This window comes from Onychomys torridus, chromosome 8, assembly GCF_903995425.1.
Source record: "Onychomys torridus chromosome 8, mOncTor1.1, whole genome shotgun sequence".
Taxonomy (NCBI): Eukaryota; Metazoa; Chordata; class Mammalia; order Rodentia; family Cricetidae; genus Onychomys; species Onychomys torridus.
The window spans coordinates 65,183,813-65,197,602 of NC_050450.1; the positions used below are offsets into that span (position 1 = coordinate 65,183,813).

The following is a 13,790-nucleotide window of genomic DNA, read 5'->3' on the forward strand; positions in this document are numbered from 1 at the left end:
GGATCCCTTGGAACTAGAGTTATAGGCAGTTGTGCACCGGATATAGGTGCTTGAAACCAAATTCAGGTCCTCTACAAGAACAAGCACTCTTAACCATGTCTCTAGCCCTGCTAAATTCATCTTTAAAAAAGAATAGTAGAACACGCTGCTCTTATATCCACTGAGAGTCATACTGCAAGCCTGCTTGGGGTGAGAGGATTTCACCAGCCAACAGGAACTCTTCTTGAGGATGATCTTTACTTGAACAATGCTGGAGCAAGGCCGGGCTGCGACCAGACTATCTTCATAACAATAATAATTACAGCTTGTGAAGAGCCTACTGTAAAGCAGCTTTACATGCTCCATTTCACTTAATCCTCACTGTGACTCCATAGGGAGGGTACTATTACCAATTCTATTGTGTTCATCAACAACTGAAGGCTCCAAGGGTTAGATAACTTTTCAGAGTCACACAGTCAGAAAGAAATAGATCTCCAGTATGGTTACCCAATGTGTTAAAATACATGGCAAGAGCCAAGGGTGGTAGTATACACCTGTAATCCTAACATTTGACAGTGGAGAGGCAGGAGGATCAGGGATAATAATAGCCATGGCTACATAGTGAGTTCGAAGCCAGCTTAGGCTATGTGAGATCTTGCCTAAAAATAATTAAGTAAATCAACACAAAACAGAAATGGAGAGAGTTGAGGGTGTAGAGTGTTTGCCCAGTATATATAAGACTGGGTTTGATTCCCAGCAACAGAAAAAAGGGTGTGTGTGTGGATAATCATAAACATTCTATTTTTTTCAATGAGTGGGAACAATATTACTTGGCAGATAAAATGTCCATTAGTAATACTACCATAAAATATGGGGGGTGGGGACTGTGCGCACACACATGCATGAGCATCCATGCATGTGTGGAAGTCAGAGGACAACTCTGGGTGTTGGTCCTCATCTTGCTCCTTGTTTGAGACAGGGTCTCTTATATATGGAGTTAACTGGCCAGTGGCCTTTTGGGGATCCTTCAGTCTCTTCCCCGCATCTCAACCTCCCATCTCACTGTAGTACTGGGATTACAGCTACTGTATCAGGCTTTTATGTAGGTGATAGGAGAAGTCCCCTAGAGCCAGCACCTAGCCTTAATCCACCTTTTCTTTCTCAGTTACCTTTGTCTCTCCTGTCACCCTCTATGTGAATCTTGCCTGAGTTTCCCAGGGGTCCAAGGCCCATGCAAAGCTCATTCGGGAACAATCCCTGGTGAGCTGTGATATTCCTTAATTGAGTGGTTGCCTTTGGCATTGTCCCTTTGGAGGCCTGGTCAGGTTGTTTTGTGGATATGGAAATCAACTTGCTTGAGTGTAAATTTGGAGAACAATAAAAATGCCCTTGGCTAAGGGATGGTGTCTCAGTCTTGAGAGAGGCTGAGTCTCCCTGCAGCTGGAAAGGCTAGAGACATGCTAAAGGTGCGCTGTGTCTTGTTTCCATAAACTCACAACACAACAACAACATGCGGACTCTGGAGATCTGCACTCAGGTCCTCGGGCTGGTACCTTAGCCACTGAGCCACTTCTTGAGTCTAACTTAAGTATTTTCACCAATAAAATCAGTTTAGCTCGTGCTTGAAGTATCAGGCGATGGTTCCTCAATCCAGAGAGAGCCTCGAGGAGCTAAAACTGTCTCATCGCTTGGTACAACTTCAGCACTGGGCTCAGGTTCCTGATGATAAAAAAGTTTCCAGAATTAAGTTATGTGAAACCTTCAAGTGTTACGGCGATTGTGAAAGTCAAACCTCTCCTTAGACTTGTCCGGTCACAGTCCCCAAGCTATCAGATCGTCAGGCTCAGTCATCTCAGTCGAGAGTGACAGTGTCGGGTGGGATGTGCTATAGGGTTTTTGCACAAGTCCAGGCTTTCCTGGAACAATACACCCCTGTTAGTAATATCTGGCCCCACCCAGTAACCTAGGCACACAGAAAGGCTTAGATCTTGTGAAGATGCCACCTCCAATTACTGTCTTCTCTAAGAATCCAGAAAGGGAAACAGACTTTGCACCCAGTTTATCTCGGTTCCTTGACCCCACTGTCATAAAATGTTCAAATTCAAGCATTATAAAGGACCATAACAGGGAAATAATTCAGGGTTCCTGGGCAGAGGAAGAGTTAGCTGAGGAGGTCAGCTGCTCAGAGCTCAGTAGGTAAGTGACAAGCTTGTTTTTTTCATAGAAAGTGAAGTCCGGTGAGGCAGGTGGGTTTCTGTGAGTTCAAGGACAGCCTAGTCTACATAGGGAGTTCCAGGACAGCCAAGGCTACAAAGAGAAGGCCCATCTTTAAAAAGGAAGGGAGGGAGGGAGGGAAGGAAGGAAGAAGAAAGGAAGGAAGAGTCTGTTTTAAAACAAAACAAGTAAGTAGTTGTAGGGCTTAGTTGTGATTGAACAAATAGATGTGAAGTGTTTAACAGTGTCTAGAAATCATTTCAGATGTATTTCTGCCATATGTGGAGTAGTACATTTTTCTTTTCTGTCTGTCCATCTGCTGCAGTTCTGGGCATCAAACCTGGGACTTTGCACACTTAAGGCAGATACTCTACGACTGAGCCATACTCCTTGCCCCTAGCTCTAAGGGAAATCATGTATACATGCTTTTCCCAGACAGACCTGAAATATCTTAGAAGGATGGAGCATCAATGTGCAGAAGATCGGAAAAGGAAGCCTTCCTCGACTGTCCATTCTTGATAGTTCACATGTGACCAAGGGGAAGAAATATTAAGACAAGAGGCCATGTTTACAACAAGTGGACAACTTTGAACCTGTAGTAATCTCAAGAACTCTCCATGAGGGGCTGGAGAGACGGCTTAGCGGTCAAGAGCACTTGCTGCTAATCTAGGTTCGTTCTCAGCACCGACATTGCAGCTAACAACCATATGTAACTCCAATCCAGGGGACCCAACACTTTCTCCCTGCCTCCTTGGATACCAAGCTCACACGTGGTGTACAGACATACATGCTGGCAAGATACCCAACACATAAGATAAAGGTTTTCTTTTGAAAGAGTTCTCTGATTGGAAAACAGTTTTCCAAATGTGACGCAATTTTAGAGTTTCCAAAAAGAATGACTTCGCTCAGTTTGGACCACCTGAGAACAGCGAATTCATTGTCTTTCTGTTAAAGTGACAGTTTTCTCATCGTTTCTAGGGCAGACGATTTCTTTCCCTCTTCAAGACCATCTGATTACTTGTCTGTATCATTGTAGTCTCCTTTCTGTTGCCATTTAAAAAAAAAAGTCTTAAAAGCGAAAAGAACTTAATCAGAATTGTTTAATTAAAAACTAGGAGTGTACGTTACAGCTGGGGTGACTCACTTGGGACTTTATTTTAAGGGCCTAATAGAAAGAAAGTTCATAAACTCATTGTCGATCAAAGTACAGAACCCACTGCATTCTTTGCCTCCAGGAGAGCCAACCTGCATTCATTAACGATGGTGTGGAAGATCATCTGGCCACTGCAAGCATGCAGACTTCTCCTAGTGATTTTATCTTTGCCACAAGGGAGGACAAGTAAGTTAAATATTCTCTATGACTTCTTTTTAGATTAAGAAAATTAGTTAAAATAATAATCTATGGACATCAGGAACAACCTTAAGTTCCATTTTGGAATTGCTACCCAATACAATAATTCAGGCTATAAGGATCAGAAAACTTTTTTTTTCTTTTTGGTTTTTCAAGACAGGGTTTCTCTGTGTAGTTTTGGTGCCTGTCCTGGAACTCACTCTGTAGACCAGGCTGGCCTTGAGTTTACAGAAATCTGCCTGGCTCTGCCTCCCGAGGGCTGGGATTAAAGTCGTGTGCCGCCGCCGCTGCCGCCGCCACCACCACCACCACCACCACCACCCAGCTCAGAAAACATTTTTAAAAGTGAAAAAAAAACAAAACTGTTTTATGGCTCTTATTGTATAAGAAAGAGGAGAAAGTGTGCTATTCTCTCTAGAACTGTAGTCAGAATTTTCTCACATTTTAATATGTTTTAGTACCATTTTCAAGAGCGATAATCTGTCGATTTGAACACATCACTTCTAGGAAAATATTGCCCACATCTTTGTCTCCATTTCTGCCTTAAAGTGGCTTCCCTCCTCTTTCAGATTTTAAAAATATTTATTCATGATAGAAACAAATCAGGCCAAAGGCTGTAGTTGTAGCTTGGTAGTAAACTGGATGCTTAATTTGCTGAAAGCCTCCAGGTTTGACGTGAAACACCAGAAACCCAAACAAGGGGGCTAGGTGGCTGGCTTAGCAGACACCTTCTGCACATGTTGTAAAAGCTGGGCAGGTCTCTGTGCACTTTGTAGCCTCAGCGTTGGAGAATGGAGACTGGTGGAGACTGAGAGCTTACTGGCCAGCAGAGAAAGGCTTCTGGCTTAGTGGGAGACTCTGCCTCAAGGCAGCAAGGTGCAGAGAATAGAGGGAGACACCTGGAGTCCTCTGGCCTTTGCTGAAGTGTATACAGTTGCAGGTACTGGCAGACTTTATAGTCAAGTTGAAGGCTATGTTAACACATATTTGGGGGGACTGCCTAGCAGAAGCCAGAGCTCTAACTTCTGATCCAGGAAAAGAAGAACTAAAATTCAGGTATATATTACTAGACAATAAAAAAAAAATTATAAAAATCAGATCAAAAAAGCAGAACCCAAAACCTACAGGGCACGGTGGTGGATGCTTTTAATTCCAGCATTTGGGAAGCAGAGGGGATCTCTGTGATTTTGAGGCCAGCCTGGTCTACATAGCAAATTGTAAGACAACCAGGGCTACATAGTGAGACCCTGCCTCAAAAAACAAACAACAAAAGAGACCTGCTGTCGATCCTGATTATGCGCCCCACAAAAATCTTCTCTACCTCAGAAATCATAGTCATTTAAACATTTTTTAATTTTACTGTACTGTCCAGTATTAAAACATGAGAAACGCAAGAACAAATTCATCCTATCCTCTAACAAGAAAAGGGTTTTTGTTGTTATTGTTGTTGTTGTTGCTTTTTGTTTTTGAGACAGGGTTTCTCTGTGTAGCTTTGTGCCTTTCCTGGATCTCCCTCTGTAGACCAGGCTGGACTTGAACTCACAGAGATCCGCCTGCCTCTGTCTCCCAAGTGCTGGGATTAAAGGCATGCGCCACCACCGCCCAGCCAAGAAAAGTATTTTTAAGTAAGTCTGTCAGTTTTGATGCTTGTGATAGTTATTAGAGATGGAATTTGTATTCTACCTTTGGACTTTTGTTTTAAATATTTTCCTTTCAAGTCCTTGCATTCCTGCTCTACCCACCCTCCTCAAAGAAAACACATCAAACCTGATATTTCTCCACTTTTTACCTCTGTTTACCAGTTCTAGTCTATAGAAATATATGCTATTTTCCTAAGACTTTTCTTAGTGAACATCCCATTTATTATTATTATTTTTTTCTATCAGATCACTCTGGAATTGTTTTGTACACACTGTTTCTAGCTTGGTTTGAACCACCTGGGGAGCTTTTAAACAGCCCCAATACCCAGGCTGTAACCCTGCCAATCAATCAGATGTCCAGCGTACTAGCCTAGCACCAGGATGTAAAGATCTCCGCGTGATTTCAATGTGCAGCAAAATATGGTGGCCGCAACTTTTCACATTTTTCTTCTTTTAGCTAATAGTCATGCTCTCACACAGGTAATCCTAGCACTTGGCCTAGGCAGGAGGATCTTCGATTTGAAAACAACTCATCAATCAACCAACCAGACAAAAAACATTGTGTCTATCTCCTTGTAAAATCACATAGATCTATATGATTGTTTTTAATTGTCGAGAGTATACTTTATTGCATTGATGTAACATAATTCATTTAACCAATCCTCTGTTGGTGGACATCTAGGTTAGACATTTGCCTATCTTAACAGTTTTTTTTTTTTTCCTTTTCCCCCCCTATATCCTCAGGTTCTGTTTTAACTGTGAATGGTAAAACTGAGAACTATGTCCTGGACACCACATCTGGTGGCCAAGCATCTCTGGAATGTGCTGTTCAAAACCACACCAGAGATGAAGAACTTCTCTGGTACCGAGAAGATGGAAGAGTGGATTTGAAAACTGAAAACAAAATCAACAGCAGCTCTGTCTGTGTCTCTTCCATCAGCGAAAAGGACGATGGAGTCCGCTTTACCTGCAGGCTGCAGAGTGATCAGCAGGTGTCGGTCTCCGTGGTGCTCAATGTTACTTGTGAGTGGTGGGAAAAGAATTAATGTGTCCAAAGGAGGGGTGGTTATGTTTGGTAGTTCTCTTCTCTATTCCAGCAGCTTCCTGTGTGTCTGAATACCACATAACACCCTTGTTGGATATGGATACAGAATTCAAGCTCATTCCAAAGAGCAACAAAATGTCATTCTCCTGAGAAAGTTATTAATAACACAACCCACTAATTATTCACTGTGCAGATGATACAAGCTCTTTTCCCTCCTTCTTCAGGTTTACCACCTTCCTTACTGCCCACCCTAACCATTTATTAATTTCTGCAATATCTACTAATAAACAAGGGGCATAGACAAGAAGGGAAAATCGGCTTGGCTGTTTCTCCTCCTGGATGTGGGTGAGGGCTGGAATCATCTGACGAAGATGAATGTGTCTGACTAATCACAGCTACAACTCTTGCTGTGGAGGACGAGAGAAGAGGCATGAGGATTTATTAGGCTTCAATAGAGGCAAGATTTACCATACTTAGAAGGCTTCCTGAAACAGGATGTTCTTTTTAGAGGGCCACTGAGCCAATGCAAATTTGAGGCTTGGGCAAACGTGATCAGACAAAATGCAAAACTTGAGGGTGTGGATAGCTTTCCAAAACACCACCACATTCGTAATAGTAGTTAGCATGAGATCAGCTTCTTTGCAGGGATTGTCTCAACTAATCTTCACAGCAACAGGAAGGTAATATCATCCAAGTTTTTTAAAAATTTTTTATGAGAAAACTGAAACTTGAAGAGTTGAGTAGCTGTCACAAATTCACAATAGAGGACATACATGGAATTAGTGCCAGCTACCATGTCTGTCTTTAGCATTGTGCTGTTTTAGCCAACCCTTGTATAAATCAGATTATTACATATGCTCAGAGAGCAAGGACTGGTTTTGAAACAGGGTTGCACTATGTTGCCCTGGCCAGCCTGAAATTTTCTGTGTAGACCAGGCTGGCCTCAAACTCACAGAGATCTGCCTGCCTCTGCCTCCCGAGTGCTGGGATTAAAGCCGTATGCTACCATGCTCAGCTATTATTATATATATTGTGTTCCTCATCATATACAGCTTTAGGTATATCTTTTTTAGGAAAAACCTCTACATTTAAATCATTTTATTTTATTATTATATGTGCATGAGTATTTTACCCGTATGCTTGTCTGTCTACTGGGTGTACCTAGTGCCCACAGAAGCTAGAAGATTCCTGGAATTGGAGTTAGAGACAGTTGTGAGCTGCCATGGAAGCAATGGGAATTGAATGTGGGACCTCAAGAAAAGCAGCTAGTACTCTTAACCACTGAGCATCTCTCTAGCTCTTCCCGGTCATCTTCCCAAACTTTGAAGTTCTATGAAGTTAGGAACTGGACGCTTGTCATTTACTCTCATGCCCCGGTTACTCGTCCACAATAGCTAGCCTGCACATTTTTTGCCTAAGGGGTGAATATACTCTGAGAAAGATGGAAGGGAGATCTCCAGTTGCTGGCAGAGAGCTAACTACTGCTTGTTTCTAACTAAACTTCCTTCGATGCTTGGATCTTACAGTTCCTCCTCTTCTAAGCGGAGATGCCTTCCAAACTGTAGGGGAAGGCAGTGATGTAAGGTTGGTTTGCAACGTGAAATCCAACCCCCCAGCGCAAATGGCATGGCATAAAAACAACAGCATCCTGATTTTAGAGAAAGGCCGTCACCAAATCCATGAGACAAGAGAATCTTTTCAGTTGTCCATCACCAAAGTCAAGAAATCTGACAACGGAATCTACAGCTGTATTGCTAGCTCATCTCTGAAAACGGAGACCTTGGACTTCCACCTGGTTGTTACAGGTAATTCCTCTTAAGTAATTGCTCAGCATGATGCATCACTCAGAAGACAGCTCAGGAAACATTATCAGTGACAACCGATGGTGGTGACCATTATGCTTTGTAGCTAAGATTTTCATTGGAAAATTATCCCCAGCCAGGAGAATTTCTTTAGGAATTCTAGTCTGAGTCAGAGCTGGGTGCCACAAGCCTATAATCTCAGCTATACAGAAGGCTAGGGGAGGAAGATTGTGAGTTCAAGTCTTGCCTGGGTAACGTAGTGAGACCGTGCTTGGAATAAAAAAGGGAAAAGGGCCGGAGGCTGGGGCTATAGCTCTGTGGGTAGGGTGTTTTCCTTGTGTGCGGAGGGTCTTGAGTTTGATCCTGGGCACTGCAAATGGCTGGGATAGCTCAGTGGTAAGAGTATTTGCTTTAAAAAAGAAAAAAAATTTCTAAGCCTGGTATAGTGGCCCATGCTTTTAATCCCAGCACCTGTGAGGCAGAGGCAGGAAGATCTCTGTGAGTTCAGGGCCAGCCTGGTCTACAAAGTGAGTTCTAAGACAGCCAGGCTTACATAGTGAAACCTTGTCTCAAAAAAAAAAATCTATTTTTAGAAGAATTATGCCCACTGCATATAGACCACTGGCTTTTGAGCAGAGATCTGGGATCAAGGTAGAAAGCAATTCTGGTGTGACTTTTTTGTCGGAGAGGCTTCTACAACTTTCCTCCAGCGTTGATGTGTGCAGGAACTAGCCTTTTGAGTTCACAGCCTATAACAGAAGAAAATTCAGAAATACACAAAAGAAAAACATGGGTTAGATTTTAAAAATAATTTCTGAAATCATTGCTAATTCTTAACTTCTAGCCTGTTGCCTGATCAGCAGAGGGAGCGGGGGAAACATGGTTAATCAGAGGGCATTCTGCTCCATTCACTCAAGCTTATCACCCTGTGCTCATGGAGAACCAGTGAGGTTTGGAAAGTAGTCTCCTTAGATTTTGTCTCCTTTTAAAAGATTTCTTCATTTTGTTTTATGTGTGAGTGTTTGCCTGATTGTATGTATGTGCACCATAGGCATATTTTCCTTGGGCTTCTTTCCAAAAGAGGAGATTCAAATGTCCGATGCCACAGTACACACCATTCCTCTGCACATGGTTGGTCTTGGCAGGTACTCAGGGAACAGGTCAACAAGCTGAGGCTCCTGCATCCTGTTAGAGCATTACTCACCAGACCTACTCATTGCCATTCTTGCTGTTTCCCGGGAAACAAACCAAGCTCCTTCCTGCTATCTGGACTGATATCACCAGAGCATAGCTTCTTCCTTCCCACACCGGGGAGCCTGGGATACAAACACAGTGGCATGGGAGCAAGAGTGGCTGTTAGTTGACTGCCCCATCACTGTGGTTACTGGGTTTTTCAATAATTTGTCCTGCAGAGCAGTGACAGTATGCCTCGGGGCTACTTAATTAAAACAACAACAAAACCTGCAAAGAAAAAGAAAAACCTGTGTCCAAAGGGCAGAAGCCAATGGAAGAGATACCACCTTGGAGCTTGTGACTTTTTTTTTTTTTAACCTTCCCCAGAACCTTTATAAAAATATGGTGGGGTGAGCCTCATGTGGTACTATCCTAATTTGATATAAGACCACACTTGGATACTGAGTGATTATAGCATCCTTCTTAGTTAGGAAGAAAGCATAATTGCTCCATAACCACAATTTTTTTAAAAAAATCACACGGCCTGTATGGCAATCAGCAAATTGCCTCTTTTAGGTGGGCAGAAACTTATTTTGGGTGGAGTTCTGCCAAACCAGCTTGTTTTCTTCTTTCTTTTTTGCTTTGTTACTTCCCAGGCTGTCAGTGTGGCTTTTATAGCACACATGGTCTGCTGCTGGTGCTCAGTGGGGCTTGAGGCCAAACTTTGCCCAGGCTTTCCCTGCTTCACAGTGGGGGTTGTTTCTAAAGGGCTGTGAGATGCTGGAAATGGCCTGAAGCTCTTTGTTTCTAACATGAGTTAACACACATGTTAGAAACTTTTTTACCAGCACGGTCTGAGGGAGAGGGACATCAAAGCAGGACAAGGGAGGAGTGCAGGCTGTCACACGTGTGTCAAAGTCACTTCAAACAGGAACTTGGAATGCAAAGTGAGCCAGTAGGTCAGTCATTTGGTTTCGGCTTGGCTTGTAGAAAGACACCTGTTACATGTGACTTCACGACTCTCAGTTTGGTGAAAGGTATTCCAATCTGTGACTGCTTTCTGATTTCTCCTTCTCACCTGATCGCCCCTTCCTCTCGGTTCTTGTTGGGTCTGGGGTCTCACGATAATGGGGGACAGACCACCAAAGTCTATTAAACCAGAAGCAAATTTTATTCCAGAAAATTAAAGAATAAAAAAATTATAAAACACCGCGGGGTTCAAAAGCTTATTGGCTAGCTGAGACCCCGGCCAATGTTGGAATTCTGGGGCTGTGGCAATGGAGGCGGGTGCTGGCCCCCTTTTATGGTATCAGGCATGGGATGCATGCTAGGAGTCATGTAGAAACAACTATTGAAAGTTAGCTTTGGTTTCAGTAATGAGTGGTAAGGGATTATCAAAGATTAGCTAACCCCGGGGCTGCAAAGGGCAATCTCCAGTAAAAGGAAACTAACATTTGGGTTGTTGACAGAGCTGCCCGTCATAAAACACAGAAGGGCCCAGTTAAAGGTGAATTCTTTTTTTTTTTCTTTGCTAGCCAAGCTGATGCCTGTCAGTTTTTATTCCTTAAGTTTATAATGTTGTATTTCTATATTCCTGGACCCTTCATTCTGATAGCCTTCCCTGGTGAGCAAGTAGAGGTCTCCAGTAAGGTGATAACCCCAGTATATCCTAGAGTTGATTAGTATAGAGCTAGAGTTTTCTAGAAGGCTCATCAGGCCAACCTCTCAGGAAGGATGGCACTACCCACACCATCATGAGAATAATTTGGAGGAGAAGAGCTAAGAAGGGGCAGAAGTGGAGGATACTCTGCCCTGGGGGTGTAGCTCAGTGGTAGAATTTCTGCTTGGCATGTGTTAGGCCCTGGGCTCTATCCCTAGTATTCCCATACACACAAAATGAGGGATATTTAATCCATTTACCGTTCCCCCCATTATCCTGAGCAGGAGCTGAAAGAAATAATTGCAACATAGCTCAGTGGGTATTCGCTGCCAAGCCTGACAACCTGAGTTCTCTCCCTGCTTCCCACATGGTAGCGGGAGAGGACTGACTCCCACAAGTTGTCCTCACACACCTACACACAAGTAAATAAATGTAATACAAATAAGCAAACTTTATGTGCGAGTGGGCTCCACTTCCAAAGCTGTCGCGGTTGCTGCACCCCCTCTCTGTCCTTGTCGTTTAGAGAGCCAGAGAAATCTTTGCCAAGGTTGGGAAGGCTGATGACTGAAATTCCACTTCCTTACAGACACCAGGCAGCCACTCTCTGCATGTCCTATCTGCCTGGGGCACTAACCCCACACGGACACACTGCTCCTTGGACCCATCCATGCCTCCTGTCTTTCTTGGTCTAGGGAGTCCTTTCCACCTCTGTCTTCTTGCTCTCCCAGCCTCCTTCCCTCTCTTTATCCTTCTGAGAGTCCTCCTAAAAACCTTTGTGCTTTTGAGAAGGCATTCACTTCAAATTTGCTTCTGCTTTCTGTGGCAAAAATAAATACAGAAAAATAAAGAAAGCACAAAATGGCCTGAGCGGTCATTTGGGGTGAGGTACTCATATTTCAGAAACTTCTTTCATAAAGGAATGGGTTCAAAACCTGTCTCTGCCATTTGTTAATTCTGTCATTTTGGATAAGTAACCTAGCCTGTGAAAGACCCTCATTCCTCATCTATTGGGGTTGTTAGGGGGGTTTATTTAAAAAGGTTGGTGTATGCAAAGTATAGGGGGCCATGCCTGGTTCATACTGCAAACACATAAGTTAAAAGTTGACTGTTCCTCCTGCCTTTGCTTCCCCAACAGACAAGGTTCCAGATTTACCGAAAGAAGCCATCATTGCTGCTTGTGTTGTGGTCGTCCTGACACTGGGTTTTGGACTGCTTGCTAGGAGAAAAAGAATAATGCAGGTACCTAAGTAGTCTGTTACTGGGGTAAAAAGTCGTCTGAGAGGCTGGGGCTACGGCTCAGTGGTAGACCGTGTCCTGCACATACAAGGCTCTAGCATCTATCCTGTGTATAGCTTTACAAGAAAAGAAGTACCCATGGACAAAGCCTGAGTGGAAATACCTATGGTGTCACAGGTGGGGGCTTTGAAGTTGGTTTTTCTTCCTTTCAAATTTCTCCTGACAGGTGTGGCAATGCACACCTGCTTCCCAGTGCTGGGGGAGGTAGAGGCAGGAAGATCTGGGATGTAAGTCCAACCAGGGCTGCATAGTCAAATCTTGTTTCAAAAACAAAAGCCCCAATCAATAATTTCCCCTTTTATTGTTGCTATGGTGCCCTTGGTACAATAAACAAACACAGGGAGGAACAGACTGCATGCTCTGCTCTTGAATACAGCCACATGCCCTACTGTCGTGGGCTGGAGTTTGAGTCGTCCAAGTGTTGACATCATTGTTTACTGTGATTCAGAATATGTGCGTGCTTAGGTTAATGCCATGCATTTGACTCTGCCAGATCTCTCAGGGCCAAAGAGGGCACATGTGGCAGGAAACCTCTAAAGAGAGACAGAATGCCCTAGGCTGAATTCATCAGTCAGCAAGTACCATTCTCTGTGCAACAGTAACTAGATCTGATTCAGGGCAACAGTGTTTCCCAAGAAGAAATTTGCCCCACCCTCCATTCCAGTCCAAAACATTTTTTCCAAACAAAGAAAGGAAAGGAGGGAGGGGGGAGGGAGGGAAAGAGAGGGGAGGGGAAGGGAGGGGGAGAGAGAGAGAGAGAGAGAGAGAGAGAAGGGAAAAGAAAAGAACAAATTAGATAGAGAAGATGGTTTAGTGTGTAAGGATACTTACAGCCAAGCTCAATGATCTGAGTTCAATTCCCAGAGCTCATATGAGGAAAAGAATGAAAAGAATGAACGTCTGCAAGTTGTCTTCTGTCCTCCATATATGCACTATGGCATGATACTCCCCCACCATGTATATGTACACACACACACACAGAGAGAGAGAGAGAGAGAGAGAGAGAGAGAGAAATATATATATATATATAAAACGAAGACCTAACTGTGAACCTTAGAAATGTTCTGATTGAGACCTACATCTTCTCAACATTCAATAAAATCTATCCATGTGATCAGAAAGACTTGTGCCTACACAGAGATGGCTGTCTTGTAGTTCCAAAGTACCGGTTGCCTTGCTGATGCATTCAAAATGTCCACTCCTGGCCTTCGAAAAGGAGGCAAACTCCTGAGTCTGTGCTTGCCTTTTAGCTCTGCATGAAGAAGAAACACCAGAATACAGACACAGCTCTGTAAGTACTCTGGCAGGGGTAGGGGGTGGGAGAGGGAGATGGCGGGGCAGCAGTGCCTTACATCATCAGCCCATTCCAGGCATCCTTCTCCAGAGACTGGAGGTGCTGGAAGGTGAAGGGGTCCAGAGGAGACTAGACAGTGAGGGGGAAACCTGCCTCCACTTTAGAGGAAGCATTGGGAAGGTTGCCTGAAGCAGGAACACCTTGGGGCTTCCTGCCTACTCTCTAAGCAGGTTTGGCCAAGTCTTGCACAATTGCATTGCCACACAAGCAACTCGGGGAGCTTGTCCCGGAAGGAGTCACTGCTGCCCTATTCTTCCTGCAAGGCCAGGGCACTTG

General features: G+C 43.8%; 1 protein-coding gene across 1 annotated transcript; it reads left to right on the top strand.

Moving 5' to 3' along the window:
- The first annotated feature begins 2,123 nt into the window (after nucleotides 1–2,123).
- Nucleotides 2,124–13,455, top strand: Tmigd1 (transmembrane and immunoglobulin domain containing 1). The gene is made up of 6 exons (XM_036194577.1): nucleotides 2,124–2,175; nucleotides 3,429–3,532; nucleotides 5,929–6,207; nucleotides 7,756–8,034; nucleotides 12,000–12,103; nucleotides 13,411–13,455. The coding sequence occupies exons 2-6, from the start codon at nucleotides 3,454–3,456 to the stop codon at nucleotides 13,453–13,455; spliced, it is 786 nt and encodes a 261-aa protein (XP_036050470.1). The 5' UTR covers nucleotides 2,124–2,175; nucleotides 3,429–3,453.
- Nucleotides 13,456–13,790: the final 335 nt, after the last annotated feature.

What these genes read in the sequence shown, in the direction of transcription:
- Tmigd1 (XM_036194577.1), top strand. Translation starts at nt 3,454, where the DNA reads ATGGTGTGGAAGATCATCTGGCCACTGCAAGCATGCAGACTTCTCCTA. An exon ending in CGTGGTGCTCAATGTTACTT is followed by an intron (nt 6,208 to 7,755) that starts GTGAGTGGTGGG and finishes TGGATCTTACAG; the next exon opens with TTCCTCCTCTTCTAAGCGGA. An exon ending in CTTCCACCTGGTTGTTACAG is followed by an intron (nt 8,035 to 11,999) that starts GTAATTCCTCTT and finishes CTTCCCCAACAG; the next exon opens with ACAAGGTTCCAGATTTACCG.